Source organism: Nomascus leucogenys, chromosome 22a (genome assembly GCF_006542625.1).
Source record: "Nomascus leucogenys isolate Asia chromosome 22a, Asia_NLE_v1, whole genome shotgun sequence".
Taxonomy (NCBI): Eukaryota; Metazoa; Chordata; class Mammalia; order Primates; family Hylobatidae; genus Nomascus; species Nomascus leucogenys.
Window position 1 is genome coordinate 550,077 of NC_044402.1, and position 26,259 is coordinate 576,335.

The window sequence follows — 26,259 nt, forward strand, 5'->3', positions numbered from 1 at the left end:
ATGTGCAGGAGTTTCTGTCCCCCAGAGGTCCTGCCCCCAAACCCCAGATCTGCAGCAGGAGGTGGCCAGAGAGGACCCAGCCGTCCTGCAGAGCCCCTCCGGCTGACAGGCCAGGTGCCCTGGGAGGTGGATGTGACGTGGGGGAGGATGACTGAATCAGGCAGCATATGGTGGGGCGGGCAAGTGAAACGTGCTGAGCTGTGAGGCACCTTTACCTGGGGGAGGACAGGCCTCCGCTCACCGACGGGGAGGAGGGCGGGGTGGGTGAGGCCTCCTTGGCCGCAGGAGATGTGGACGGCGGGGTGGAGGAGAGCGCGCCAGAGCCTGAGGGGGCCGCGTCGTCCGAGTCGCCTTTGGGGAGGAGTCATAGGGCAGGCTGAGCCCACCTGCTGCTCTGCCCGGGTGCCACCAGGCCCTCCGGACCAGGATGTGGCCAGAAGGCCAGGCAGCCCCTGGGGATGGGCAGGGCGGGAGTCCCCAGTGGCCTGTGTGAGGCGGGAGGGTCTCGGATTCTCCTCGGTTTTTGGAAGACGACCCTGCCAGCCTTGATGTGGGGCTTCATGACAGCAGTCCCTGGAGGATGAACCCCCCACAGAGCAGAAGCACCACAGTGAGACTGGGACGTGGCGGCTCTCAGGCCCTGAAGGGTTGGTCTGGCCTGCAGGACCAGAGTGACCATGCTCCCGCAGCCCACCCACGGGCCACTCACAAGGCCTCAGGGTGGGATGAGGTTACCTGATGTGGCTGAGGATGGCTCCACAATTCCAACCTTCACAACCTAGAAAACAACAGGCACTGGCTGGTGAAAGCCGTGCAGTTCAGCTAACCCAGTGCCCTCCCCACCGTGGCCACCACTCCCATGATGCTGGAGCGGCCAGGGTGGTGCCAGGTCCCTCCTGCCCTTCTCTCCCCATCTATGGAGCAGAGCTGAGCTCAGAGCAGCCACATGGGGACAGACAGTGCTCAGGGTGTGTGGCCTCAGCAGGAGGGACTGCTCTCTCTAAAGGCGGCCCTCACGGCAGCTGCAAACTATGTGTCCAGTAAGACCAGGATGCTGGTGACAGGGACCCTGGTGGGCTGACGGGGATAGGCCCCGCGTGGCAGCCATGAGCCACAGGCAGCTATGTAGATCTACCGTGAGTCCCAGTGACACAGCAGGGCCTTGGTTGCATGGGAAGGCCTGTGTGCCCGAGCACAGTGTACTCCTGTCACCAGAGAAGGCTCCTTGGGCAGCCGCTGTTCAAGACAAACTCCACCCTCCCAGAGGGCCAGCCATTGCCTCAGAGCCCTCAGCAGACCCAACCACTGCACAGTGCACGAAAAGGCCTCTGTTCCACCAGTGGGGAAACCGAGGCCCAGAGACCCTTCCCCTGCCTGGGCAACCTGTCTGCCAGGCCCTGTGGGTCTGTTTCACAGCAGACACCTGGCGGGAGGGAGGCCACACAACAGGGCGAAAAGATGGGCAGGAAACAGACTGTGGAGACCCAGGGCTGGCAGGGAGATGGCCTAGCTGGCAGAAGCAGGAACTGAAACCTACACACTGCAGGCTGCAGCCCAAGTGGGCATTGGGAAGCTCCCGGGGCCGTGGGCTCCTAGAGGACAGAGGCACCCTCCCCAACTCGGGCAGGCAGTCTCTCCTCTCCTGAGACGCTGGGCCAAGCCCGCTGGGTGTTCCTGAGGCCTTGCCCCACCGACCTGTCTCTGCTTCCATTTATCAGCCCCCAAGGCAGAGCTGAGGGGAACTAACAACCTCTGGCCCCACACCCCACTCCAGCAGGGAAGGAAGCGAGCTTTGAGACAGGCCAGATGGGAAGGCAAATCCCCAGCTCATATCTGTGGGAAGGTTCTGGAATATATCAAGTCAATCCCCAAATGTTCTGACTATAAACGACAAGTTGGCAGGTGTGCAGTTTCCCATCACATACAGCTGGCCAGTACTCACCCCGACAAAGGGAATGAACTTTTGGGAGGACTCTTCGTCAGGGCTAAGAGCAAGGAAACAGACAGTTAAGCTCTCCTCAGGGCACAGCCCCGCCTGGTGGGCACAGCTCCCTCTTGGCCTGAGAACCTGGCGCAGCCCTGCCAGACAGCCCTGCCCCAGTCAGCCCTACCCCGTGTGCCCGGCCCCACCCATCCCCAACCACTGCCGGCCCTGGCCTGGCCCTCAGGACCAACGCTTGGGCCCCTTCTGACATGCTGACATGCTGGAAGGACCAAGGGGTCTCTGTGCACCCATGGTCAGGAGGACAGGCCAGAGGGCACAGCTCCACGGAGGGATTCACTCTGCCATCCTAGGTGCCCGACGCCCACGCAGCCAGCTCATCCCTGTCCAGCTTGCATTTCCACTGCCCCACCAAGCTGGGCACCCCTGCTCCGCTGGGGTAAGGGCAGCTGCCGGTGCCCTGGGACTCCCGGGAAGAGCCTGGGCCCTCTGGTAATCAGCAGCACCAAAGCCAGGGCGGAGAAGTTTTCTCGAGACCATCTGGGTAACGTCCGTGCCCACAGGACAGGCCAGGCTTTGGCTGCAGTGGGCCTCCGCGTTCTACCAGAACACCCCACGCACAGCCTGCAGGCAGGCCCAGCATGCCCCAGGCCATGCCCCACGTGAGCTGATGTGCTTGGCGGGCAGTGGAGGTTTTGTCTGGACTTGGCCCCATACAACATCTGGCAGATAACAGCAGCCTCTCCTGGAAGTCTGGTCACAGCCCGTCCACATGAAGATGCCAAGGGTGTGAGGACAGGAGCTGCGGGGCCGCTGAGAGGACCCGTCTGTCTTCCCCTCCGATGTGTGCGGCTCAAGCAGGGCTGTCCTGTGGCCCAGCTCGCGCAGGCTCCTGCTGACTGTGCCCCACTGCAGCCTGGGCTCGGGCCCAGGGAGCTCTCCCACAAGACAAGGGGCCACATCTCCTTCTGTGCCCCAGGAAAGATTCAGAGGGCAGGGTCTATCCTGAGTGGTGGGCTGGGTCTGGCTCCCCTCTTTCCTTCTCTCCCCTGGCCTCAGGGATCCCTGTGGCCTGCACGTAGGGACAGAGGTGCCTCCCCGCCCGGCTTCCTCGGCCAGACCGCATCAGCAACTGGTGCCATCTCTCTGGGCAGTTCCCTCAGCTGTTTCTTCTGTCTCGTTTCCCCAAACTGCAGAGTCTGATGCCAGCAAGTGGCTGTCTTACAGGTGGAGACTGTGCACACACATTGCGGAGGACCACCTGTTGCCCCTGGAGCTCCGGGGGCAGGAAGAGAACGGCCAGGCCAGCAGGGTGCCCCTCAGGGACAGCCCTGCACCAGGTGCAGAACGTGGCCTCGCCCAGTGGCCCCGGCCCTCCCTTGGGTTGCCGTCCAGCACAGGGTCATTCAGGGAGAATCCCAGGGGCCCAGGGGAGGATGCCACAGGCCCAGCCCAGCCATCTGCCTGGAGCACCAGCTCCCAGGACCAGCAGCGCTATCTCCCCAAGAGCCCCGCAGGGCAGAGGCTTGATCCCAGTGCTCCTCACAAAGCGTGCCCACGAGTAAAACAGCCCCCGCCCGGCGGCCGGTGCAGAGCACACTCCCAGGAGGCAGCCTCTGCGGCTGGTCCCAGCAGGTGCCATCCCCGTCTTCGCAGCGCCAGTGTGAGGAGACGGCGGCTGGCAAGACCCACCCTCCCCGGATGCCAACCTGGACGGCTCCTGGCCCACCCTCTGCAGAAGACCTGGCAAATGCCTCTGGATGAAACCACCTACAGATTCCTCCCATCCCATTAAAGATGCCCCAGGCCTAGTTGCATTTCTAAGGAGAGGAGTTGAAAGCCAAACTTTCTCCTCTTCTTGTCCATTGCAAATAACATAAAGCGATGCAAATCCTGTGTTCAGGCCCGCCTCTGCCTCACGGTGACCTCCTGGCCCCCCAGCACCCTGGCCCTGTCCACAGCTGTCAGACAGGAGTGCCTGGACGTGGCCCTTGACATCCTACTGCCTTGTTGAGCAGACCGGTGTCTGGAAATCTCAGTGACATCCGTGTCCTCCCAGGCACGCGAAGGCACAGAAGACAGGTGGCGGCCGCTGGTCCCCAGGGCATGGATGGCCCCAATTCCCAGGGCCACCTGCCCTCTCCCTAGCCAGACCCCCCCACCGAGCCAGCCACAGCAGGGTGGCCTCCCATCCATGCTCTGCTCCGAGGCCCATGGGGCAGTGCGTGGCAGATGAAGGCCGAATGCAGGAGACGTCACGACACAGGGATGTTGCTGGAACTCTCAAAGCCAAGCTGCACCTCTGGGCCATGCAGACAGCACCCAGCCCTGGACATGGGCCAGTGTGACAGGGGTGACACCGGCTGGACGCTGAGACCCTCACCCTGACCCTGGAGGCACACACATGTCTGTGGAGGCAGTGTGGTCAGGAGTGTACGAAGCATTCCACCGTGGCGTGGGGAGGCCCCGTGGGCACGGAGGCTGCAGATGCCCTGGGGGCCACTCCGCATGGCCCTGGGCAAGCTGCCAGATGCCTGAGCAGCCCTTTCCACCCATGCGCTGCATGGGCAGGCTGGGGCTCGCGGCCGCCCTCCAGGCCTGGCCTGCCCTCATAGAAGGAGTGCCATTCTGGGCACAGGAGGGCGGGCCAGCAGGGGTCACCTCACGAGGGACTCTCGCAGGGGAGCCTGGCTGGACAGGGCTCTGCACAGGTCCCCTGCCACAAGGGCTGTGCCACCGCCTGCCCTCTCTCAGCCTCCTGACTGACCCTCCTCTGGGTAGACGGAGCAGGTAAGACACTCATGGCCTTTGCTGGGTTCCCTCCAGGACCCCAGGCAGCCAGCGTCACCCCTGTAACGCGGAGGCAGCCGGCGTCACCCCTGTAACGCGGAGGCAGCCGGCGTCACCCCTGTAACGCGGAGGCAGCCGCGTCACCCCTACGCGGAGCCGTCAGACCAGGCAGCGTCACCCTGTAACGCGGAGGCAGCCGGCGTCACCCCTGTAACGCGGAGGCAGCCGGCGTCACCCCTGTAACGCGGAGGCAGCCGGCGTCACCCCCCCCCCCCCCCCCCCCCCCCCCCCCCCCCCCCCCCCCCCCCCCCAGCCCGTCACCCCTGTAACGCGGAGGCAGGGGCAGGAGGCGCAGGGTGGGAGTGGGTGTAAGGCCCCCTAAGGCCCTGGCTTGCTGCTCCGAAGAGCTGACCTCGGAGAGACAAGAAGCTGTGTCCACAGCCTGCGGCGGCCCGGGCAGCCAGAGCATGCTACAGGCTCCTCGTGCCACAGCCAGGGGGCAAGTGCGCAGGCCGCCGGGGGTCAGCAGGGGAGGCCCCCACGGCTGGTCTTTCACCTTCGAAGGCTTGTTTAGCAGGACAAGACATAGGATGTTCAGCCCCCTTCCTGTGTCTTCCCTGCACCCAGCTCTGCGGCTGTGGGTGGTCCCAGGCCTGCAGTGTTTCCAGCAAGGGGGCCCCAGGGACCCAACTACCCTACTGAGGGCAGGGGGTGGGGGTGGGTTTCCTAGGACAGCAAATGACCTCACACAGGGCAGAAGACACGGGGTAGAGAATGAGCCCCACAGGAGGACCGGCAGGGCCCCCCACCCTGCAGCAGGACGCACCTGGCTGAGGAAAAGGGGTGGCTGTGTCTGAAAGGGCAGCTGTGGGGGTGCCTGGGACTTGGCTCTAAACATGAAAGGTTTTAGGGGGTGGAGCTGCCTCGGAATGAAAGCTCTTTACCCCCATTTGGAAGCCTTGGTAGTTTGGCCCTGCCTCCAGGTAAGCCACAACATGCTGGAAACCCGTCTCTGCCGGCCCCAGGTGTTCGAGGGAGCCCTGGGAGCCAGGCTCTGCAGTGTGTAGGCAACCCAGGGCACAGCCGCTGACTGCCGTGTCACCGGGCCAGCTCCTTAACTACCTGCTTGGGCATCCCCATGTGTAGGGCGTGCACCCGTGCCCCTGCTAGGCTGCTGCCAGGTTAACAAACGTGAAGGGCCTGGGGCACAGCCTGGCCCAAGTGACCCTGGGGTCCACAACAGCCACTCGCTCCTGGTTTAAAATGAGGAGGAGCTATACCTGGCCACTTCTTAAATCAAAACCCAGGGTCAAAACAGAGGGGAGGAAAGGCCTGCCTGGCCGACCTGCAGGCTTCAGGGCTCTGGGGTGGAGTCCCAGCACACGGGCCTGGCCCGGGGACAGGAGGGCCCATCTGCTGCTCCCCTGACTCAGTGTGAGAGACCGGATGGAGAAAAAGGGTCCACGTCAGCACACAGTGACTCCGGTTGGGGCCACCTCCCCTCTCCCGTGTGGGCTCTCAGCCTGCAGCTGGTGGCCCTCAGGTCCTGACTCCCAGCCCAGAGAGAGGACAGCAGGCGACCCAGACGGTGACTCTGCTAAACAAGCCTAAAGACCAGCCTGGGGACAGACAGGGTGGGAGGCAGACCCAGAGAGCCGTACCTTAAGGTAAAGTCAAAATGAAAATGCTTTTTCCTTTTCAGAAAGCCACCAAAAGAGAAAACAGACAGGTTACGACGCCCTCAGGAGCCCTCCAGGGACTGCCGAGGGCTCTCAGTGGCTCCCGCCTCACTGGGGCTCCTGTGTGGGAGAGCCCGTGAGTGCTGGCTCTGCGCCTTGCGCTCGGCTCTCTCCCCTGTAGTCTAGGGAAGGTGTGGGACAGCTGGCGCCGGGTGTGCTGGGAGGAGGCGCCAGGCGGGACAGACAGGTCTCCGCAGGGCTTTCGGCCCAGGGCTCCTGAGCACTGTCCTGCTCTGGGCAGGTGAGGACACGAGCTGATCACTCACCCACAGGGCCCGAGGCCCAGGGACTCCTCGGTTCCCCAGCCTGGGAAACCCAGGCTGTGGAAGGAACAGGTGCCCAGACTGGAGGGGCTGGGCCACTGCCACCCTGGCCCCATGACAGCTGTCCATCCTGTCAACTTCTCATCACGTGGGGTTTCAACATGCACAGAAACAGGTGCGGAAATGGCGCTTACTATGAGGGACCTGGGGCGCGGGGAAGCACCTGCTGTCAGGGAGGCCCAGAGCTGCCTGGCTGGCCCAGGCTGTGGTCTAAGCCCGGTGCAGGGCTCTGCGGCCCACCAGGCCGAGCCCAGCAGCGGGTGGGGAGGCCCACGGAGGGTTGGTGGCTGGCGGCAGCCTGTGGTATGGTGCCCGGGCCCACCGCGTTACCTCTTCTGCTTGTAGGTCAGCATGGCCTCTGCGATGGGGAGCTGGTGGGCACAGTTGGCCCCTGCGATGTACTGCGTGATGCGTGACACAATGTCTGGCGTGTCCTGTACTGCAGGGGGAGGAGGCAGTGGGGGCTTAGGCTGTGCCAGGTAGGGTTCCGGGCGGGGCTGAGCTGGGCCTCCCCGGTGCCCCGCCCAGGCCTCCCACACCCTAAAGTGCGGCAGCGCTCGCTGGTTGCAGCTGAGGGGCCCTCGTGCTCTACTCTCGAGGCGCTACCAGGCCAAGTGTGGGAAGACCTGAAGGGCTGTGCCCGCCACTTCCCAGACAGGCCCCACGGCTTCCAACATTCCAAGGCTCAGGGGAATAGGAGGCATCCTGGCCAAGGCCCCAGTGGGCCCTGTCCATGGCCTCTTTCCTGAGGCTGAGCCTGAGCAGGTGTGGGGCCTCCTGGGCATGGCACGTGGGGAGACCAGGGCCCCTTCCTCCCGCAGTGGCGTGGGCTGTGGATGTGCTCGGGCCTCACCTGCACTCTGGGCCTCCAGCTTATTGAACAGGTCTCTCCAGGCCAGGTCCTGGAAGAAGTTGTTGTAGCGGTAATCCACGGAGCCTAGGTACCTGGCCACGGGGTGGGAGCCTGCATGCCAGGGGTGGGGCTGGTGTCACCACGGGGGACTCGGAGCTGCAAGGCTCCCACCGCAGCACAAAAGCTGGGCCACCCGACCCCAGGCCTGTGCTGCTGCCTTCCAGACAAGCCCACTTTCCTGCCACTGAAAGAGAAAGCCACCACTGCCCCTCCCTGGTGGATGCCTGTGGCCCCGCTGAAGGAGCTCCAGCCCTGAGCTGAGGTCCCAGAGCCCTGAGTGCCACTGAGGAAGGCCCAACAGGGCACATATGACCATGCAGAGGCCTCGGCTGGCTCAGGGCTCTGATGTTGGCATCATGAGGGCCACACGGGGGAGGTGCCACCTCCAGGCCTTGCTGCTGGTCAACAGATTAAGGCTGGATGGGTCTGTTTCATGGTAAGACACATTGTACGGACCTAAAGAAGTAATGGAGTTCGATGACACAGGACCTGGATGATTTAAGAGGATTAATAACGAGCCCTGCTTTGCACTCCTGACTTTGGAAATCGAAACTGGCATAGAGTTATCACAGTGACTGATGGAGAAGACACCCAGCTCAGGCCCCTTCAGAGGGCGATGGTTTTATCTTGACCCAAATGGCTGTTTTAGGGCAATCGAGTTATCTTGCATATAATTAAAATTAAAGCGTTACTGTATCAAACAAACATTTAAAAACAACAAATGTGTAGCAAGCAGGGACACCACACCATGCCACATCACACGCCACGCCACACAACACGCCACGCCACACAACACGCCACGCCACACAACACGCCACGCCACACAACACGCCACGCCACACAACACGCCACACCACACAACACGCCACGCCACGCCATGCCACGCCACACCACGCCACACTGCCCGTGGCGTCTGTGCCCAGGCCCAGGTGGACGGCGCGGTGCTCACCCAGCGGGATGACCAGGAAGCGCATGTAGCCGAGCCAGTCGGGCGTCTTGTGGGACAGCTGCTCCACGAAGAGCCGCAGGATGGCGCTGAGGTAATGCTGCGCTCCCGCCACGGCAATCTTCACAGGGGTCGGGGGCTGGGAATTGCAGTTGCAGCTGCAATCCAGAGGCAGGTGGGACGGAGAGGGGACAGACGCCTCAGGGGAGCCGTCCTCCGTCCAAGGATGCCAGTGTGAGCCCAGGGGGCTCCGTGCCTGTGGCCACTCATGCCACAACTGCCCTGGAGCTGCCCAAACCCAGGACCCCCACATGCCTAAACGTGCCCAGGCTGAGGGGCCACACAGTCATGGCCTCAGCCCAGGCTTCCAAGGACGGGCCAGGAGGCCACCACTCCAGTGGGCAGGACACCCGCCAGGCTGCTGCTCCCGCCCACAACTGAAGGGAGGCCAGGCTGTGAGGAGCGAATGGGTCAGCCTCTGTGGGCACCAGTCACAGCCCCAGGTGCAGGACGCACCCAGCCCCGGAGCAATGGGCAGAGGCGGGGGTGCAGGGACCGCGAGGGGTACTTGGGTGGTGAGTACAGGGTGGAGCCTAACTCACTATCTCTGTATCCGCGAGACGATGGTGCTGAAGGCCGCCTGGACGTCCGCAGGAGAGCACGTGCACACCACAGGGAGCGTGTGCCTCTGCAGGACGTCGGAGAGGAACTGGCAGAAGACAGGCAGATGCTGACTTCGGCACAGCCGCCCAGGCCACCCCCAGCACCTGACCCTCACCAAAGCTCTCAGGGGCTCCAGAGACCCCAGGCACGTCCAGGCAAACCACAGCCAGCAGCTCTAGCACCCGGTGTGCCGGGTGGGGGCAGGTTCAGGAGCCCACTCTCCTCTGTCCTACACCCTGACCCTCCACTCCAAGAGACTGCACCTCTACCTGCCCCTGCCAGTCCGAGGTGTTGACGAGGATGATGTTTTCGGGAAGCTGGTCGTCGGAGATGAGGATGTGGTTGAGCTGGTCATACACGGTCTTCCTGGGGATCTGGAGGCACAGAGCCCTGTCCACACCCAGAAGAGAAGCACAGCGCCCATCCCCACCGCTCCAGCCCTGGTGCCTGCAGTGCCTCTGCTCCCCCTGCAGCCACAGAGGCTCAGTGGCAGGAAGAGAGCTGGCCAGCTTGGAGACCACCCCTGGGCTAAATTGGCCAAGCAATGAGGCTGCCCTGGACCAGGGAGGGCAGCAGAAGGGCTAGAACTTGCCCTGGGGTCCACATGGCCTTCCTGACAAACCCGCCTGCCCTGCTGTGTAGCAGGAGCCCTCCAAAGCCCAGGCATGCTCTGTGGCCCAGCACCCTTGGCCCCCTGCGCTTCTCTTTTTGCCCTGCCCTGGTTGGTGCCAGGGTGACCACGAGCCCTGCCTCCTGGGCGTGCCACGCCCTCCACCTCCACCTGGACCTGCACCTGTAGCTGGCTCCGGGCGTCCGGACAGCGCTCGTTGTCCAGGCTGTTGGCCCGCTCATTCTGGGGCCGTGCTGCCTGCCGCTCCTTCAAGGACGTGCTCCGGCCCCGTCGGCCAGCCTGCTTCCCCTCGGACCTACTGGGGACCAGGACAGGCTAAGTGGCTGTGGCAGCAGGAACAGGAACAGGGGCAGGGGCAGGGGCAGGCGCAGGCCCGCAGTGGCCTACACATTGTGGTGGGGACAGGGAAGGGTGAGCACAGGGCCGACTGATGGGCAGTGGGAACACGGGCTGCACAGAGAGGCCACCAGCCCTGGGGGGCCACAGGAGCAGCTGAGTACAAGTGAGGCCGTGCCTCTGATGGGACCCCACGCAGTTCTGCCTGTGAGACTTCGAGCCAGGCCAGGAGGCTTGGAGCCACCGTGAGGACTGAGCTCACCCTCCCTGCCCCGGCCAAGAGCTGGGCAGAGCCAGGTGCAGGCCAGTGCAGAGCACTGAGACTGCCAGGGCGACCTGGCTCCAGAGCGTGGACACAGGCACCTGGGTGCCGCCACAAGGTAAAAACCAGTGCCCAGACTCGCTGCTTTGGAAAAAGTCCCAAATATCACAGAAACATGAAATTGAGATCCTGGAAGAATCAAGCTGGTGGATGTGTATCTTTTGGCTGAGGCAGGGGCTACTCAGGGGGCTGTGGGGGCACCTGCAGGAGGGCAGACATGCCTGACCCTGCCCTCAAACAGGTAGGGTGGAATCTGGGTCTGCAGGCTTGACACCCAATGCTGGGGCAGGGGGTTTGCTTCTCCTTTTTAAGAAGAGGGACGAGGCCCTGAATCTGCTGTCTACACCCGAGGGAGCTCATCAGGCTGGACTGACATGCACCCACCCCGATTGATGCCCCTGACAGCCCCTCCCCCGACAGGTGCATCACCGCCCCGCCCCGCCGTGCAGCCCCCATCACCTGGTGGAGGGGATGACAAGGGACTCTGTCTTGGTGATCCTCCCGCTGGGCGGCAGCCTCTCCGTGAACACATCCAGGGTGGAGGCCTCAGCCTCGGGGCTGTCCTCAGGCTGTCCAGGCTGCTCCCTCGGGCCTGGCACACCCTGCTGAACAGAGACGGGCCTGGAGCTTCCGTGGAAAGCACACCCGTGCTGCAGCCTCTCCAGCCCCGTGGCCTCTGGCTCGGGTGAGGGTTTAGGCCTCTCTAGGCTGTGGCTCCTACATGTGGACCCAGCCATATGCTGACCAGGGAGCCTAGCTGAGCTAAGTTCCAACCACAGGGCTCCCATCCAGGCCATGCAGGGTGACCAGCACCCAACCTCCCAGGACCTGACTTGCCCTGGGCCTAGGACCCCTAACTGAGGAGACCCCATGCAACGCAGCAGGGGGGAACCAAGCATTCCTGGGTGCCATCCACCTGAGGGTGGGGTGAGTCCAGGCGCCCTGACCCTGAGGGTGGAGTGGATTTTGGGATACTCTGACCATCTGGTGGCCTGGCCACCCCTGAGGGCTGACCCCACCTCTGCATACCAGGTGTGACATGAGGACCTACATGTGGGCCCCGCCCTTCCGGGTCAGACCCTTAAAGGCAGCATTGGTGTGCCTGGTGTGTGGAACGGGTGGGTGCGGCCCGAGCCTGCTTACGAGGGCCACCGTGTCAGAGACACTGTCGCTTGGCTGCCTGCCTCCCAGGGACCGCGTCTTCTCGGGTGCGTCGGCCTGTGGGAGAGGAGATGGGAATCAGCTTGTGCTCAACTGCAGGTGCCAAGGCGCTGACTTCTGGGCTGGGAATGCTGGGACTCCGGGGAGGCTCGGGGCCCCTGTGTGGAAGTGTGCTGGACGGTGGGTGCAGAGTGTCCAGCTCCAGGACAGCTGGACAGGGCCCTGGGCCCAGGACATGCTGGGAGATTTGGGCCACACCACAGCCCAGTCAGACCACGGTCTGCTCTAGGAGATCAGTGCGGCCCCACTCACCGGGCTCGGGGGCTCCTTGTGGCTGCGGGCGCTGTGGATGCTCCCAATCTCCGTCTGCGAGCTCGAGTGTGACAGGCCTTCAAAGTACGGCCTGGCTCAGGGAACAGGGGTGGGGGACACGTTAATCTCCAGGACCCTTCCTGCACTGAAAGCGCAGTTCTCCCACCACACCTGGAGGGACAGACTGCAGAATCCAACGGCAGAGCAGAGCTGGGTCCAGAGAAGAGCCCGTGTCAGCACACACCCCGCTCGCGCCAACTGCAGCACAGGGCACAGAACGATTCTGGAGCTGGCAACACTAAGCACCGGGCCGACCTGGCTGCCCCGTCCTGATTCTTCCACCCGCCCTGACATCAGCTGCAGGAAACACACATCCCTGAAACTCGCGGCCTTAGCTCCAGGCAAGGCTGCCGCAAACACGAAGGGGCTCTGGGGAGAGCTCCACTGGCCAGTCCCGTTGGAGGGCAGCCCTGGGATCTGCGGCCAGCCTGCAGCAAACAGGTGAACATGCTCGACAAAACAGCAAGGGCACATCCGATGAGGCAGGCCCTTCTGGACCCACCAGGCAGATCAGACCACCCAGGCTCATCCAGGTCCTTCCAAACCATCCAGGCCTTTCCGGACCACCCAGGCCCTTCCCGACCATCCAGGCCGATCCAGACTATTCAGGCCTTTCCGGACCACCCAGGCCCTTCCCGACCATCCAGGCCTATCCAGACTATCCAGGCCTTTCTGGACCACCCAGGCTGATCCAGGCCACCCATGCCTTACCGGACCACCCATACCTTTCTGGACCACCCACGCCTTTCCAGACCAACCAGGCCCTTGCAGACTATCTGGCTGATCCAGGTCATCCAGGCCGAATGTCTCATCCCTGGTTGATATAATACGTATGAAGAAAAAGGAGGAAGGGAGACCTACAGATTCAATGAGACTTAAAAGACCTTTCAAGCAAAAACATGTGACAGGAGGCCAGGTGCACTGGCTTACACCTGTAGTGCCAGCACTTTGGGTGGCCAAGGCTGCAGTGAGCCGCGATTGCCCAACTACACTCTAGCCCGGGTGACAGAGCAAGGCCTTGTCTCAAAAAACAAACAACTCCCCTGCCCCCAAAAAACAGACAGGACTTAGCAGTGTCTGGTGCTCCACCCTGGGTGACAAAGCCACATGGAAACTTGCTGCTATGTGTGCCCATTCAAGATCATAGCCCCGAGACGCACATGCCTCTCCCCAAACTATGGCCAGGGCTCTGCAGATAGAGCCAACGCTGCGGAATTGAAGATGGGAGAGGATCTGGGCCACATAGGTGTCTCCTATGGAATCACGTGAGCCGTTAAAGACAGAGAACTTTCTCCGGCTGAAGGCAGAAGAGATGAGGCAGGAAGGCCAGGGAGACCCAAAGTGTGAGGGGGACTTGCCTGGGCCTTGCTGGTTCCGAAGGTGGAGGAGGGACCCTGGGCCAAGGTACGAGGACAGTTACCAGAGGGCAAGAACGACCACCGGCCACCAGGCGGCAGGGCAGCCAGACCCGTCCTGCAGCCATACGGCGCTGAACTCCACCAACCACCATGCTGGGCCTGCACTGCGTGACCTCAGGGCCCCAGTCAGGGCAGCCACCAATACCTCCACCCGAGCCCAGTGAGACCCTGGCCAAGAATGAGGCCACAGCCTCCGGATGGCAACCTCTGGAAGAGGAGGAACAGAGGCTGTTTTTGGTGGCCACATCCGCGGTCACCTGCTATGGTGGCTGCTGGCAACTGAAGCAGCAGCAAGTCGGGCTGGGGCTGCCGGGCCGGGGCAGGTGAGGTGGGAGGCTGCTGCGTGGCTGCAGGGCTAACTGGGGCCGCGCCTCCAACATGCAGCAAGGCCACCTTCTTCGTGTTGTTTAGGTTAAAAAAGCGTAAGAGCAAAAGGTCTACCAAGCTTCCTGACTCTGACTGGCGTCTCTGGCTCCTCAGCAGCTGCCCAGAGCCTGGCACCTGCCTTCTGCCTGGTGTGCTTGCCTTCCTGCCCCCGGCTGACCCAGGCCTCCACACCCAGACCCATGTGCAGAGCTGCCTGCCCTGCATCCTCTCCTCCTGCTCAGGCCAGGCTCCCCCAGCCAGCCCCTCCTCCCACCCAGCCACAGAGACACCTGCCCTCCCTCCCCACCTGCCTCTGCCTCCTCCTCTTCAGAGAGGGGCACCCAGCATGGGAGCTCTACTCCCCACCTGAGTGGATGGAGGTCCTCTGCAGTTCCCAGGGCATCCCCCAGAGATGGATCCCCTACAACGGGGTGCCACGCCCAGCCCAGCCAGCACCCCTGGGGGGACCCCTCTCAGTCCTCCCCAGCCCAGAGCTTGCACCCCCTGGCCTATGAAAGGATAGCTGCCTGGCTCAGTGCAGCCGTAGCCTGGGCCTGCCAGGCAGCCGCACACCTCTCCTTCCAGCCACCAGAGCCTTCCCAGGCTTCGAGGCAGCTGGCCCTGCCCACCCCGTCTCCAGGGCTGGACATGGATCTGCCAGAGTGGCCGGGGCATCTGAAATGGCTGTCCCTCCCGCCCGCCCCTGCCCCCCCGCCCCGTAGGGCTCACCGCAGCTTCGGCTTGGGGGTGCTGAGGACGCTGTCGTCATCCTCCATGTCGGGGCCGCTGTCGCTGGGGTGCTCAATGTCCAGCGTGTCATACAGGAGGTCCAGGTCCTCCTCTGCCTCGGGGATGTGCTCCGCAGGGTCCTGCTCCGAGTCCAGGACCTGCATGGGTGCCAGGCAAGCGTGAGTTCCCTGCAGTGGCCCATGCTGCCCCACTGGGGGCGCCCGAGACCCCAGAGTCTGCAGGAGCAATAGGTGGCGGGCGCCCAGCCACCAAACCCCTCCGCTCAGCATGGCTGTAGTCCAGCTTCTGTCTTGGAGCTTGGGGTGATCACCGAGGACCCCCGGTCCCCAGGTACCGGTGCGTGTGGCACTCCTCCACCTCGCCTGGGCTGGTACAGTCATCCGGGCCGCCAGGGTGCATGGACGGCCTGGGTGCAGGCAGGTGAGCTCTGACGGGTGTGGGCCGCTGTGCAGCCACCACCAAAACCAAGATACAAAGTGCTCCCCACACCCAGGAGGCTCCCCTTTGCCCTCCTCTAGTGCGTCCCCTCCCTCAGCCCCAGGCCCTGCGGATCCCACTCTGTCCCTGTACATTCTGCCCTTTCCCGAGTGCTACCCAAGAGGGATCACGTGGCCTGCAGCTCTCGGTGGCGGGGAGAGGAGGGCGTCATCCACCCAGCGTGGCACACTTCATGTTCCTCTGTGTCCCCACCCAAGTCTCACCTTGAATTGTAATCCCCATAAGCCCCACGTGCCAAGGGCGGGACAGGGGGGGTCACTGGATGCTAGGGGTGGTTTCCCCCACGCTGTTCTCATGATAATGAGCACATCTTACCAGACCTGATGGTTTTATAAGCATCTTGTATTTCCCCTGCTGGCACCCACTCCGACCTGCTGCCCCATAAAGAAGGTGCCTGCTCCACCTTCTGCCATGATTGGAAGCTTCCTGAGGCCTCCCCAGCCACGCTGAACTGTGAGTCAACTCAATCTCTTCCCTTTATTCACTTCCTCTGATGGTTCTGCAGTGCGCCACCGAGTGGATGGACCCAGTCTAACAGATCACCAGCTGACGGGCGTTAAGACCATCACAGATGAAGCTGCTGTGGACGTCTGAGTGGGTCCATGCATGTGTGTGTTCACCTCCCTGAAGTCAACACTGAAGAATGGGGGTGCTGGGTGTCTGGCAACTGCTTCCCGTGGCTGCCACACCACCTTACATTCCCCCAGCAGGGTGTGGGTTCCTGCTGTCACACCTCACCCTGCTGTATTCCATTTGTTCCTGCCATCCTAGTGGGGACCAAGTAGTGTCTCATTGTGGTTTGGTTTACATTTCCCTAATGACCAGTGATGATGATCATGGTGATCGTGTACTTATTGGAAGAAATCTATTTAGAAAGATCGCTATCCTTTTTTTTTTTTTTTTTGAGATGGAGTCTCGCTCTGTCTATCGCCCAGGCTGGAGTGCAGTGGTGCGATCTCGGCTCACTGCAAGCTCCACCTCCCGGGTTCACGCCATTCTCCTGCCTCAGCCTCCTGAGTAGCTGGGACTACAGGCGCCCGCCACCACGCCCAGCTAATTTTTTGTATTTTTAGTAGAGATGGGGTTTCACTGTGTTAGCCAGGATGGTCTCGATCTCTTGACCTTGTGATCCACCCGCCTCAGCCTCCCAAAGTTCTGGGATTACAGGTGTGAGTCACCGCACCCAGCCCCCTGCCCATTTTTTAATTGGACAATTCACTGTTCTTTGTCTTTGAGAAAGGGTCTTGCTTTGTTGCCCAGGCTAGAGTGCAGTGGCACAATCATAGTTCACTGCAGCCTCGACCTCCTGGGCTCAAGTGATCCTCCCACGTCAGGCCCCAAAGTGCTGGGATTACAGGTGTGAGCCACTGTGCCTGATTCTGACAAGTGATAATCACTTTATTAAAATAGTTGGCTTAAGCATCTGCAATGGTGATATCAACCACGGCTCTCAGCTCAATTCCAACGGAGCAATCAGCCTCACAACCCAGGACGGGCCAGGCAGGTCCACAAGCTGCTTACGGATTCTCATCTGGAAGTGATCCTGTGTCTGAGAAACTTCACCACAAGGTGTTTTTCTCTTAGCGATTTTCAAAGACTTGGCAGGCATCAGAACTGGTTCTTTCGCTTTGAGATTCTTTTTCTCCGTGCCCCTCATAAGCCAGCACATACCTCCAGGGATTTTACATTGCAGCCGGTCAGGGTAATTTTAATTCAAGGAATCACCCCCCCGGCTCCAGAGGTGTCTTCCCGGTGTCTTTAGAAGCCGTGGCTGCGAGGTGGCTTCCTGGTCGACTTCTCAGCACAAGTGGACAGCAGCAAGTCAGGGCAGGAGTGGGCGGGTCCCAGTTCCATGGCACCTGAGGCTGCATCGTTCTCAAAGCAATGGACAATTCAGCTTTTAACTAGATTGTTTGTGTCTTTATTTTTCAGTTATAAGCATTCTTTATGTGTTCTGGATTCAAGCCCCTTATCACATATATGATTTGCAAAAAACATGCTTCTGTTCTACTGTTTGGCTTTCTTGATGGCACTGTTTGGAGCACAAAACTGTAAAATGTTGCTGTGGTCCAGAAAAACTGACCTTTTGTCGCTTGTGCTTTTGGTGTCACATCTAAGAAACCCCTGCCTAACCCAAGGTCATAAGATTCGTAAGACTGGCCCGTTTTCTTCTAGGAGCTTTATAATCTTAGCTCACAGATGGGGATATTTGATCCATTTCAAGTTTTTTGTTTGTTTGTTTGTTTTGAGCCAGAGTCTCACTGTGTGGCCCAGGCTGGAGTGCAATGATGTGATCTTGGCTCACTGCAACCTCTGCCTCCCAGGTTCAAGTGTTTCTCCCACTTCAGCCTCCCAGGTAGCTGGGACTATAGGCACCCACCATGATGCCTGGCTAATTGTTTTTGTATTTTTACTAGAGACGGGATTTCACCATGTTGGCCAGGCTGGTTTTGAACTCCTGACCTCAAGTGATCCACCTGCCTCGGCCACCCAAAGTGCTGGGATTACAGGCGTGAGCCACTGTACCCAGCTGACCCACTTAGCTAATTCTTGAATATGGTGTGAGGTAGGGGTCCAAATTCCTTTTTTTTTTGAGACAGGGTCTCACTCTGGTTGCCCAGGCTGGAGTGCAATGGCATGCTCTCAGCTCACTGCAGCTTCCACCTCCTGGGCTCAGGTGATTCTCCCACCTTAGCCTTCCAAGTAGCTGGGATTACAGGCGCATACCACCATGCCCGGCCAATTTTTTGTATTTTTAGTAGAGACAGGATTTCGCTATGTGGACTTATGCAATCCTCTGCCTGCCTCAGCCTCCCAGAGTGCTGGGGTTACAGGCATGAGCCACCACAGCTGGCTGTAATTCCTTCTTTTGCATGTGGATATCCAGTGGTCCTAGCACCTTTGTTGAAGACTATTCTTCCCCCATGCATATCTTGACATCCTTGTTGACCATCACTTGCCCATAAATGGAAGGGTTCACTTCTAGACTATCACCTCCATTCCACTGATCTCCATGCCTGTCCCTGGGCCAGCCCCACATGGTCTGGATTGCTACTGTGGTTTTGTAGTACATTTTGAAATTGGGAAGTATAAATCTTCTTTCTTCAAGACTGTTCTGTCTGCCCTGAGTCCCTGGCATTTACACATAAATTTTAGCTGGTCAATTTCTACAAAAACACAGTTGGGAATCTGTTAGGCACTTGATTTTGTTGAATTTGAATTTGTTGAATTTGTACATCAATTTAGGGAGTATTGCCACCTTAACAAGACTAAGTTTTCCATTTCGTGAACATATGACATCCTTCCACTTATTTATATCTTCTTTCTTTAAAAAATGTTTCATAGTTTCCTGTAAGAGTCTTACTCATTTTAAAAATCAGGTTGCTTTTCTTATTGGGTTTTGAGAGTTTTTAATATATCTATTGGATACAAATCTTTACCAGGTATGTTATTTGCAAATATTTTCTGTCAACCTGTGGCTTATCTTTTCTTTTTTTTTTTTTGAGACGGAGTCTCGCTCTGTCACCCAGGCTGGAGTGCAGTGGCCCCATCTCGGCTCACTGCAAGCTCTGCCTCCTGGTTTCACGTCATTCTCCTGTCTCTGCCTCCCGAGTAGCTGGGACTACAGTTGCCTGCCACCACGCCCGGCTAATTTTTTTGTATTTTTAGTAGACCATGTTAGCCAGGATGGTCTCGATCTCCTGACCTCGTGCCACCTCAGCCTCCCAAAGTGCTGGGATTACAGGCGTGAGCCACCGTGCCCGGCCATCTTTTCATTCTTTTAACAGTATCTTTCAGAAAGCAAATTTCTACTTTTTTTATTGTGTTAAATATATATAAAACATAATATTTACCATTTTATCTATTTTTAGGTGTATAGTTCAGTGGCATTAGTGCAGGACTTAAGTTCATATTTTTTAAGGCTTAGAATCTATGTAATTTAAATTTTAGGCTTTTACATTTAGGAATACGATCCAGTCAAGCTGAATTCTGCACGTGGTGTGCATTGTCAAGCCTCAGTTTTTTTGTGAAAAGATATTTTCTCCAATGAACTTGGCCCCCTTGTTGAAAATCAACTGACTATCCAGGTGTGCCACCTTTTACAATGAAAAATACAGAAGGCAGCCCTCAGCGGACGCTTTCGCTGTGAGCTGAAGCTGAGGGCTGTAAGGAACAGACTTCACTCTGGTTCCCCCTCATAGGACGGGTCCCAAGCAGAGCCCTGCTCTCCTCCTCACCAGACCCACTGTGCGGCACCTGGGCACAGGGCAGCCTGGATGACAGTGCTCTGTGGTCAGCCTGGGGGCTGTGAACGTTTGTACCCCCAAAATTCCTACACTGAAACCTGACCACCAAGGTGCTAGAATTAGGAAGTGGGGCCTCTAACAGGTGGTTAGGGCCCGAGAGCTCTGCCCTGCTGAATGGGCTCAGGGCCCTGATGAGGGAGGCTTGAGGGAGCTTGTCAGTCCCTTTCGCCACCCAACACACAGAAAGTGCCCTCTATGGGAAACGGGCCCTCAGACACCAAATCTACTGGCACCTTGATCTTGGACTCACAGCCTCCGGAACTGTGAGAACTACACTTTGCTTGTTTAAAATTTCCCAGTCTAAAGTATTTTGTTATAGCAGCATGAACAATCTCAGATGGCTGTAATCCAGGCAGGTGACCTCGTCTCACTGTGCATCTCCTGCCCCCTGAGGGTTGCTGTGAAGTCCAGGGCAGGGGGCAGTGCCAGGTGTGGCACTCCCAGTGGCCAAGACACAGGTTCAGAGCTGTGGTGGAGATGGTCTGGTCTTTTCAGGAAAGGGAGCGATGGGTGGAAAATACGGAAAGAGATCCCATCGCTCCATTAAAGTACTGTGTTGACCTGTGTGAATTTCACACCACGCTGTGCAATTATCCCTATGAAAACGATGTCCTCTCCCCGAACAGTGTCTGTAACGTTGGCCTATCTTTTCACGGTTTGGGTTCTGAGTCTCAGAACCATAATCTGGGTAAGGGAAATGCATTCTGGGACTCAGCTCAGTTGCCCAGGTGAGTGCAGAACCCCACGGTCAAGATTCAACCAAGAACACCCACCCCTGAACCCACAGGCGCTCAGCAGGGCTCAAGGAAGCCGCAGTCCAGGGAGTCGACTTGGCTAAGTCCCATCTTCAGCTGGATTTGGGAATGTTCCAATCCAAGATGCAAACCGAAAGACACGGGGGCCCGATGACCACCCCAGTGGCGGACCTGCCCTTCCTCTGCAGCCAGCTGGTGATGTTACACTGTTCCCAGAAATGCTGCCTGCCCCACCGGGCCACAAAGCACCTGTTTCGGCACATGCACCTGACAGCCTCGCTGAGTGTGTGCCCTGAGGCTGAGCTGGGTGCATCCCGAGTATGTTAGGACACAGCGCCACCTACAGGCAGCGTGCTCTCAGGCCGACAAGTGACAACACTGCTTCGGGGCTGAAACGCTTAAACGCCACCTCTCCACGTCAGGTCCTGAACCCAGGCACGTTTTTCTTCTGACATTAAAGAAACAACAAAGGCTGGGCGCGGTGGCTAACGCCTGTAATCCCAGCACTTTGGCAGGCCGAGGCAGGCAGATCACCTGAGACCAGGAGTTCAAGACCAGCCTGGCCAACATGGTGAAACCCTGTTGGACCTGGGGGGCAGAGGTTGCAGTGAGCCAAGATTTGAAGGTTTTTTTTTTTTTCTTTTTGAGACAGGGTCTCGCTCTGTTGCCCAGGCTGAAGTGCAGTGGCTCGATCTCCACTCACTGCAGCCTTGGCCTACCAGGTTTCCTCCAAGTAGCTGGACTACAGGTGCACACCATCACCCACAGCTAATTTTTGTATTTCATTGTATAGATGGGGTTTCACTATGTTGCCCAGGCTGGTCTCAAACTCCTGGGCTCAGTGATCTGCCTGCCTTGGCCTCGCAAAGTGCTGGGATTACAGGCATGAGACACTGAGCCCAGCCATGTTTTTCTTTTCGGTGTGAAAATGATGCAAGTTCATTGTAGAAAATTCAGAGATTAGAGAAAAGCTAAAAGGTGAACATTAAAAACCCATGGAGTGTCAATAGTGGGGGCTGTCAGGTGGGGAGAGGTCCATGGGAACTCTGAACTTTCTGCTCAATTTTGCTGTAAACCTAAAACTGCTCTAAAAACTAAAGTCTATTTATAAAAAAACAAACACACAAACTAATGGTTACGTCCCCCTGAAAGTGACTTTCCAGCTTCCAGTGTACTCATGACTCGTACTTCAGCAGAGACCCAGCAGGTGACCTGGAGCCTGGGAGGCAGCGCCACTGTTACTGCGCCTCGCAGACAGCACGATGCTGGCGGGCCGTGCAGACAGTGAGCGGCAGAACCGGACGTGGCCCGGAGACAGACTCCAGAGGCCTCCTCCCGAGCAGGCGCTGCTGTGGGCGTGGGGGCTGCGAGCAGAAGGCGCGGCGCACTCACCTCGTCGGACACTTTGAACCTCCGCAGCAGCGCCACCACTTTCTGCTTGAAGTTCTGCTGCTGCAAGACAGGTGGTGTAGAGTCAGACCCGCTGCCGGAGCCGCAGACCCGCCGCTGGAGCCACCTCCTCAGGCCGTGGGGAGGCTGCACCCAGGCCCGCCATGGGAGGGCAGCAAGGCCTCAGCACCAGCAGTGCTGATGGATTTGCACGTAGCTCCCAGAAGCTTCCCAACAGGCCTGAGGTCTGACAGTTCCATTCCTGGCCAAGGGGGACCCGGGGAGGCGTGTGCGGACCCCATGGTTCTTCCAGAAGCCTCTGCAGCCCTTCCCAGGCTCACAGGGCCCTTCCCTCAGCACCCCTCCCAGAAAAGGCTCTGGCCGATCCCAGAAGGAAGGTGCCAGGCACCCATGTGGGGTGGGCAGGTGGGCGAGTGTGGGGTGGTGCATGCTCCAAGAGTCTGAGCCCCATGGGTGCCTCATGCCACCCTAGACTGCAGAACCTGGGCTGCAGCCACTGGGTGAGCGGGACCCTCAGCCACCCTCTAGGGGACCAACCCTACAAAGGCAGCCCACGCCCTCCCTTCACAACAGTTGGGCCCAAGGGGGCCCTGGAATGGAGGCTCAAGCTGGTGTTCTGCACAGCGGGCGCTGCTCTCCAGGCCAGCAAGACACAGCTTCACCAGTTCGGGAGCAGCTCGCCTGTCGCTCGCACTGTCTGCCCACAGCGCCCCCTTGAATGCTGCCAGAGGCGGCGGCGGTGTCCGGGCTGGGCTGTGCCCACGTCCCTTGTCAGCACCAGGCACAGGGCTCCCCGCCCACCTGCGCTGGCCTCCCCGGAACCGTGCCTGTCCTTGGGGTGTCCAGGCACCAGGCGGTGGACCCTCTGTGCCAGTGCTGGACACGGCCTCTGAGGAAAGAGCTGCCCGAGCTTTCCTCAGGGAAAAAATGCCCGACAGCCCTGCCAAGCTCCTGGGGACCGTGGAGGTACTTAGACCAGATCCCAAACAAAAATGGGGGAACCCGCCCACTCCGGGGTATGTGGGCACCTGATGGGACCAAGGGGAGGATGGCCTCCCTGGGGCTCTGCACATGGAGTGAGCCCAGCAGCGAGGCAGCCTCCCAGCCTTGCTCAGGGCCCACTGAGCCTAGCGGCCACACAAGGCTGAAGCCAGGAGATGTGGTGAGGCAGGCGAGACAGTGGCACCCAGCAGGAGACTGGCAATCAGGGGGTCTGCCACGGGACATGCTGCTGTGACCTGGGGTGAGATCTCACTTCCCATGCCCATGTCCCCCCCACACCCAGGCCCCCAGCATCCTCCCCCACCCTCGCCTTCCCCAGCATTCATAGAAGCAGTCTCCACCGACCCTGGTCATGGACGTCGTTCTTACAATCGATCTCCGCTGCTTCTTCGGCTTCCCCACATCGAAGTCGTCCTCATCCAAGTCCTGCAGAGACATACGCAGTGGCTGAGGCCACGGCAGCCTGCATGGCGCCGGCACGACCCTGCCAGCCTCAGCGTGGGCGATGGGAGAGGCCTGGCACTGAGAGCCAACCTGCATCCCAAGACTCTCAGAGCCACTTGAGCACAAACTCGGGCCCCTGGGGTCGGGAGACGAGAGATGGGCAGCCAACCAGGGGCAGGCCCGTGGCGCACCCACCCTCACGAGGCCCTGCTGGCGGCTGGTGAGGACCCCACAGACCCCAGGACACCCGGTGTGAGCCGGGAGAGGGCGCGGAGCCCCGGCCCCAGGTCACCTGCCCCTGCACGGCGTCGTCACTGGCCTCCTGCTCGGAGGAGAAGCTCTCATACTCCTCCTCAGAGTAGTTATCTGCGGAATGAACAGACAGAAGGGAGGGTGCCGTGAGATTCCACCCAGGAAACCAGGCGGTGACCGCCCCCAGGCTTCCCTGGACACAGAGCGGGGGGCAGCAAGGAGGTGGATCCATGCAGGACAGGGGGGCTCCCGACACAGGTGCCGTGGCCCCGAGCCCTGAGTCCCCCGAGGCCACTGGCAAAGGTCCAGGTCGGGGTTGGCAGGAAGTGGGGAGGGGCAGGGAGGGCAAAGGGGGCCACATGAACGGCTCCGGCCCCCACGGCCCCTCCTGCCGGCTGGCATTTCAGCCTGGATTTGCACCAACTGGGTCTCCCCCGCCTGAAGAGTAGGGGAGGCCCTGGTGACCCTACTGGGGTGGTGGTAGCCGTGGCACCTGCCCATGGCGGGCCCTGCACCCAGACCAGCAAGGGCATCACAGTGCGACCTCATGCCTCCTTTTTGAGGACACTCAGGACTCAGGCCTCTTGACCAAGGAGCTGCAGCCACAGGGGCAGAACAGGGACCTGTGTCAGCCCGGACCCCACAACAGCGCGCACCTCTGCCGCGGCTTCCAGACAGGAGAGCAACTGACACGTGCTCCGGACCCCCCACTCCTTAAGCCAGACTGGACAGTTTCTGCCACCCGACGTGCCATGGCTGGAAGGCAGGGCCTCCCCACAGCAGGGGCAGGGGCGGGCTGGCACCACACTCACCCGTGGACTTGGCCTTGGGGCCGGCCTGCATGGCACTGTCCTCGTGGTCAATGGGCTGGCTGGACAGGGAGGCGATCCAGATCTCGGCCGCCTTGACAGGGGCCTCCTTGATGCTGCTGCAGAGGCTCAGCACCTGGCCACCTTCAGACGGGTGCTGCATCACCTGCAGGCCAGGGGCAGTTCTAGAAAGCGCCACGACAGGAAGGAGCCCCAGTGCCCTGATGTGTGGGCTGGGGTTTCTGAAGAGCTTTCTCTCTCAGTGACAGCAAGGGGGGCCCTTGGCAGGGCAGCCACAGGGCAGGGAGCATCCAGTGGACAGGAAACATGGCCACTGGGGAAAGGGGACGGATACGAGAGGAGGACACAGGAGCCAGGTGGACAGACGAGAGGAACACGTGGGAGCTTTCACGAACCGGCCATAAGGAGAGGGCACTGGGCTGTGCTGGAGAGGCCAGTGCCAGGCACGGTCACGAGGGACTGAGATGGACAGACAGGGGTGTCCGTGGCCCTCCTGATCTCAGGCACGCCTGCTGTCCATGCAAAGCCACCCAGAAGATCCTGGCCCCCTGCTCCAACTCTGCCTCCACCCTCCACCCACCCAAGAGCTCAGCAGCAGCAAAGCAGTGTGTGAGGCCGGTGCCCAACCCACAGGAGCCAATGCCCAGGGACCAGTGTCTGTGGGGGACTAAGGAGGAGCCGCCAGCACTCTCAGCCAGGCCGGAATCTCCAGCAGCAGGAGACACCCACCAGGCCTGGCTCACAGGCCAGGTCGAGCTCCTCTGTTGTGAAAGACTCAAACCAGGGAGCGGCAGAACAAGTCCCGGCCCCTCCTGCAGCCATGATCTGTGCCCAGGCACGGCCCCCCTGTGTCCCACGCCAGCCTCAGAACCACATGCCACGACGACAACTCTCAGACGCTCACAGCCTTGGGGCCATCTGTGCTCTAGAAGCTGCCTTTTGGGGCTATCGGTTCACATCCAGATGTTAGGATTTTATAGACCAGATTTATTTATTTATTATTTTTTTGAGATGGAGTCTCACTCTGTGGCCCAGGCTGGAGTGCAGTGGTGCGATCTTGGCTCACTGCAACCTCCGCCTCCTGGGTTCAAGTGATGCTCCTGCCTCAACTTCCCGAGTACCTGGGATTACAGGCATCCACCAGCACGCCCAGCTAAGTTTTGTATTTTTAGTAGAAACAGAGTTTCACCATGTTGGCCAGGATGGTCTCGATCTCCTGACCTCAAATGATCTGCCTGCCTCGGCCTCCCAAAGTGCTGGGATTACAGGCGTGAGCCACCACGCCCGGCCGACCAGATTTATTTTGATTGCGGGGTCCTGATTTGGGCTGCTAATTCTTCAATTAATGAAGGTAAAAAAATGTTTAAAAGTTTACATTTGCCCTCACCTTCATTTCAGAAAATGATGAAGGGCAGCTGGCAGCTTCTGCCAACACTCAACACCCACTGCTGATGCCCTCGTGCCCACAACTTGCTGGGGTACACGCTGCCTCACGCACTTGGAGGCTGCTGTTGTCCAGGCCCCCAGCACCCCGAGTCGCCTTCTCAGGGTGACGTCTGTTGTGGTGGGGTCTCAGTGTCACACAGAGGTGAGAACCTGTAAGCTCAGAAGCCCTCGTTCAGAAATGCTGAGCCCTTGCTGGGCATCCCAATAAAATGAGCTCAGTGGGGAGGGGACTGCAGGGTCAGGATCCTGGAGTCGTCGAGGTGGGGTCAGGCGGCGCCACACCTGCTCACACCAGCCTCCACGGGGCTCAGAGGGGTCTGGGCCCTTTTTCTCCTAAGAAAACCCTGCTCACTTCCTCCTTCCGGAGGGAGGGCAGAAAGGAACGGGGCCTCTTATCAAAGATGCTTTTGCCGATCCCTGCAGCTGGCTGTAGTGGGAATGCTCTGCTGTGCCTGCAGCGGGCCTGGGGCAGGTTGTTGAGTAGACCCCGCTCCTCGCAGCCTGTCGTCGACCTTTATGTGAACACTATTTCGGTATCTGCAGGCCCTGGAAGTCCCAGGCCCCCATGCTCCAGGCTGCGTGTTCCTCTCCTCCCGACAGTGCTCCTTGGGGCGTGCATCCTCCTGCCAAGGGGCCAGCCACC

At 59.9% G+C, this 26,259-nt stretch overlaps 1 protein-coding gene across 7 annotated transcripts in view; it reads right to left on the reverse strand.

Annotated features, from left to right (window-relative positions):
- Positions 1–26,259, reverse strand: part of PACS2 (phosphofurin acidic cluster sorting protein 2) — an 85,613-nt gene that overhangs the window by 6,123 nt on the left and 53,231 nt on the right. For 2 of the 7 annotated variants that reach the window (XR_004028036.1, XM_030804112.1), the window contains exons 5-22: positions 24,153–24,315; positions 23,381–23,454; positions 22,990–23,070; positions 21,625–21,684; positions 14,652–14,809; positions 12,079–12,169; positions 11,749–11,823; positions 11,065–11,207; positions 10,110–10,245; positions 9,586–9,690; positions 9,256–9,362; positions 8,657–8,811; positions 7,648–7,758; positions 7,125–7,233; positions 6,394–6,426; positions 1,943–1,985; positions 736–778; positions 216–351 (exon numbers count right to left, since the gene is read on the reverse strand). Coding sequence is in view for 6 of the 7 variants with exons in the window: in XM_030804112.1 (XP_030659972.1) it covers positions 216–351; positions 736–778; positions 1,943–1,985; positions 6,394–6,426; positions 7,125–7,233; positions 7,648–7,758; positions 8,657–8,811; positions 9,256–9,362; positions 9,586–9,690; positions 10,110–10,245; positions 11,065–11,207; positions 11,749–11,823; positions 12,079–12,169; positions 14,652–14,809; positions 21,625–21,684; positions 22,990–23,070; positions 23,381–23,454; positions 24,153–24,315 (1,823 nt within the window). In the remaining variant the exon portion in view is untranslated. The remainder of the gene's footprint in view (positions 1–215; positions 352–735; positions 779–1,942; positions 1,986–6,393; positions 6,427–7,124; positions 7,234–7,647; positions 7,759–8,656; positions 8,812–9,255; positions 9,363–9,585; positions 9,691–10,109; positions 10,246–11,064; positions 11,208–11,748; positions 11,824–12,078; positions 12,170–14,651; positions 14,810–21,624; positions 21,685–22,989; positions 23,071–23,380; positions 23,455–24,152; positions 24,316–26,259) is intronic. The other 5 variants (XM_030804114.1, XM_030804113.1, XM_030804116.1 and 2 more) reach the window with 5 other exon arrangements.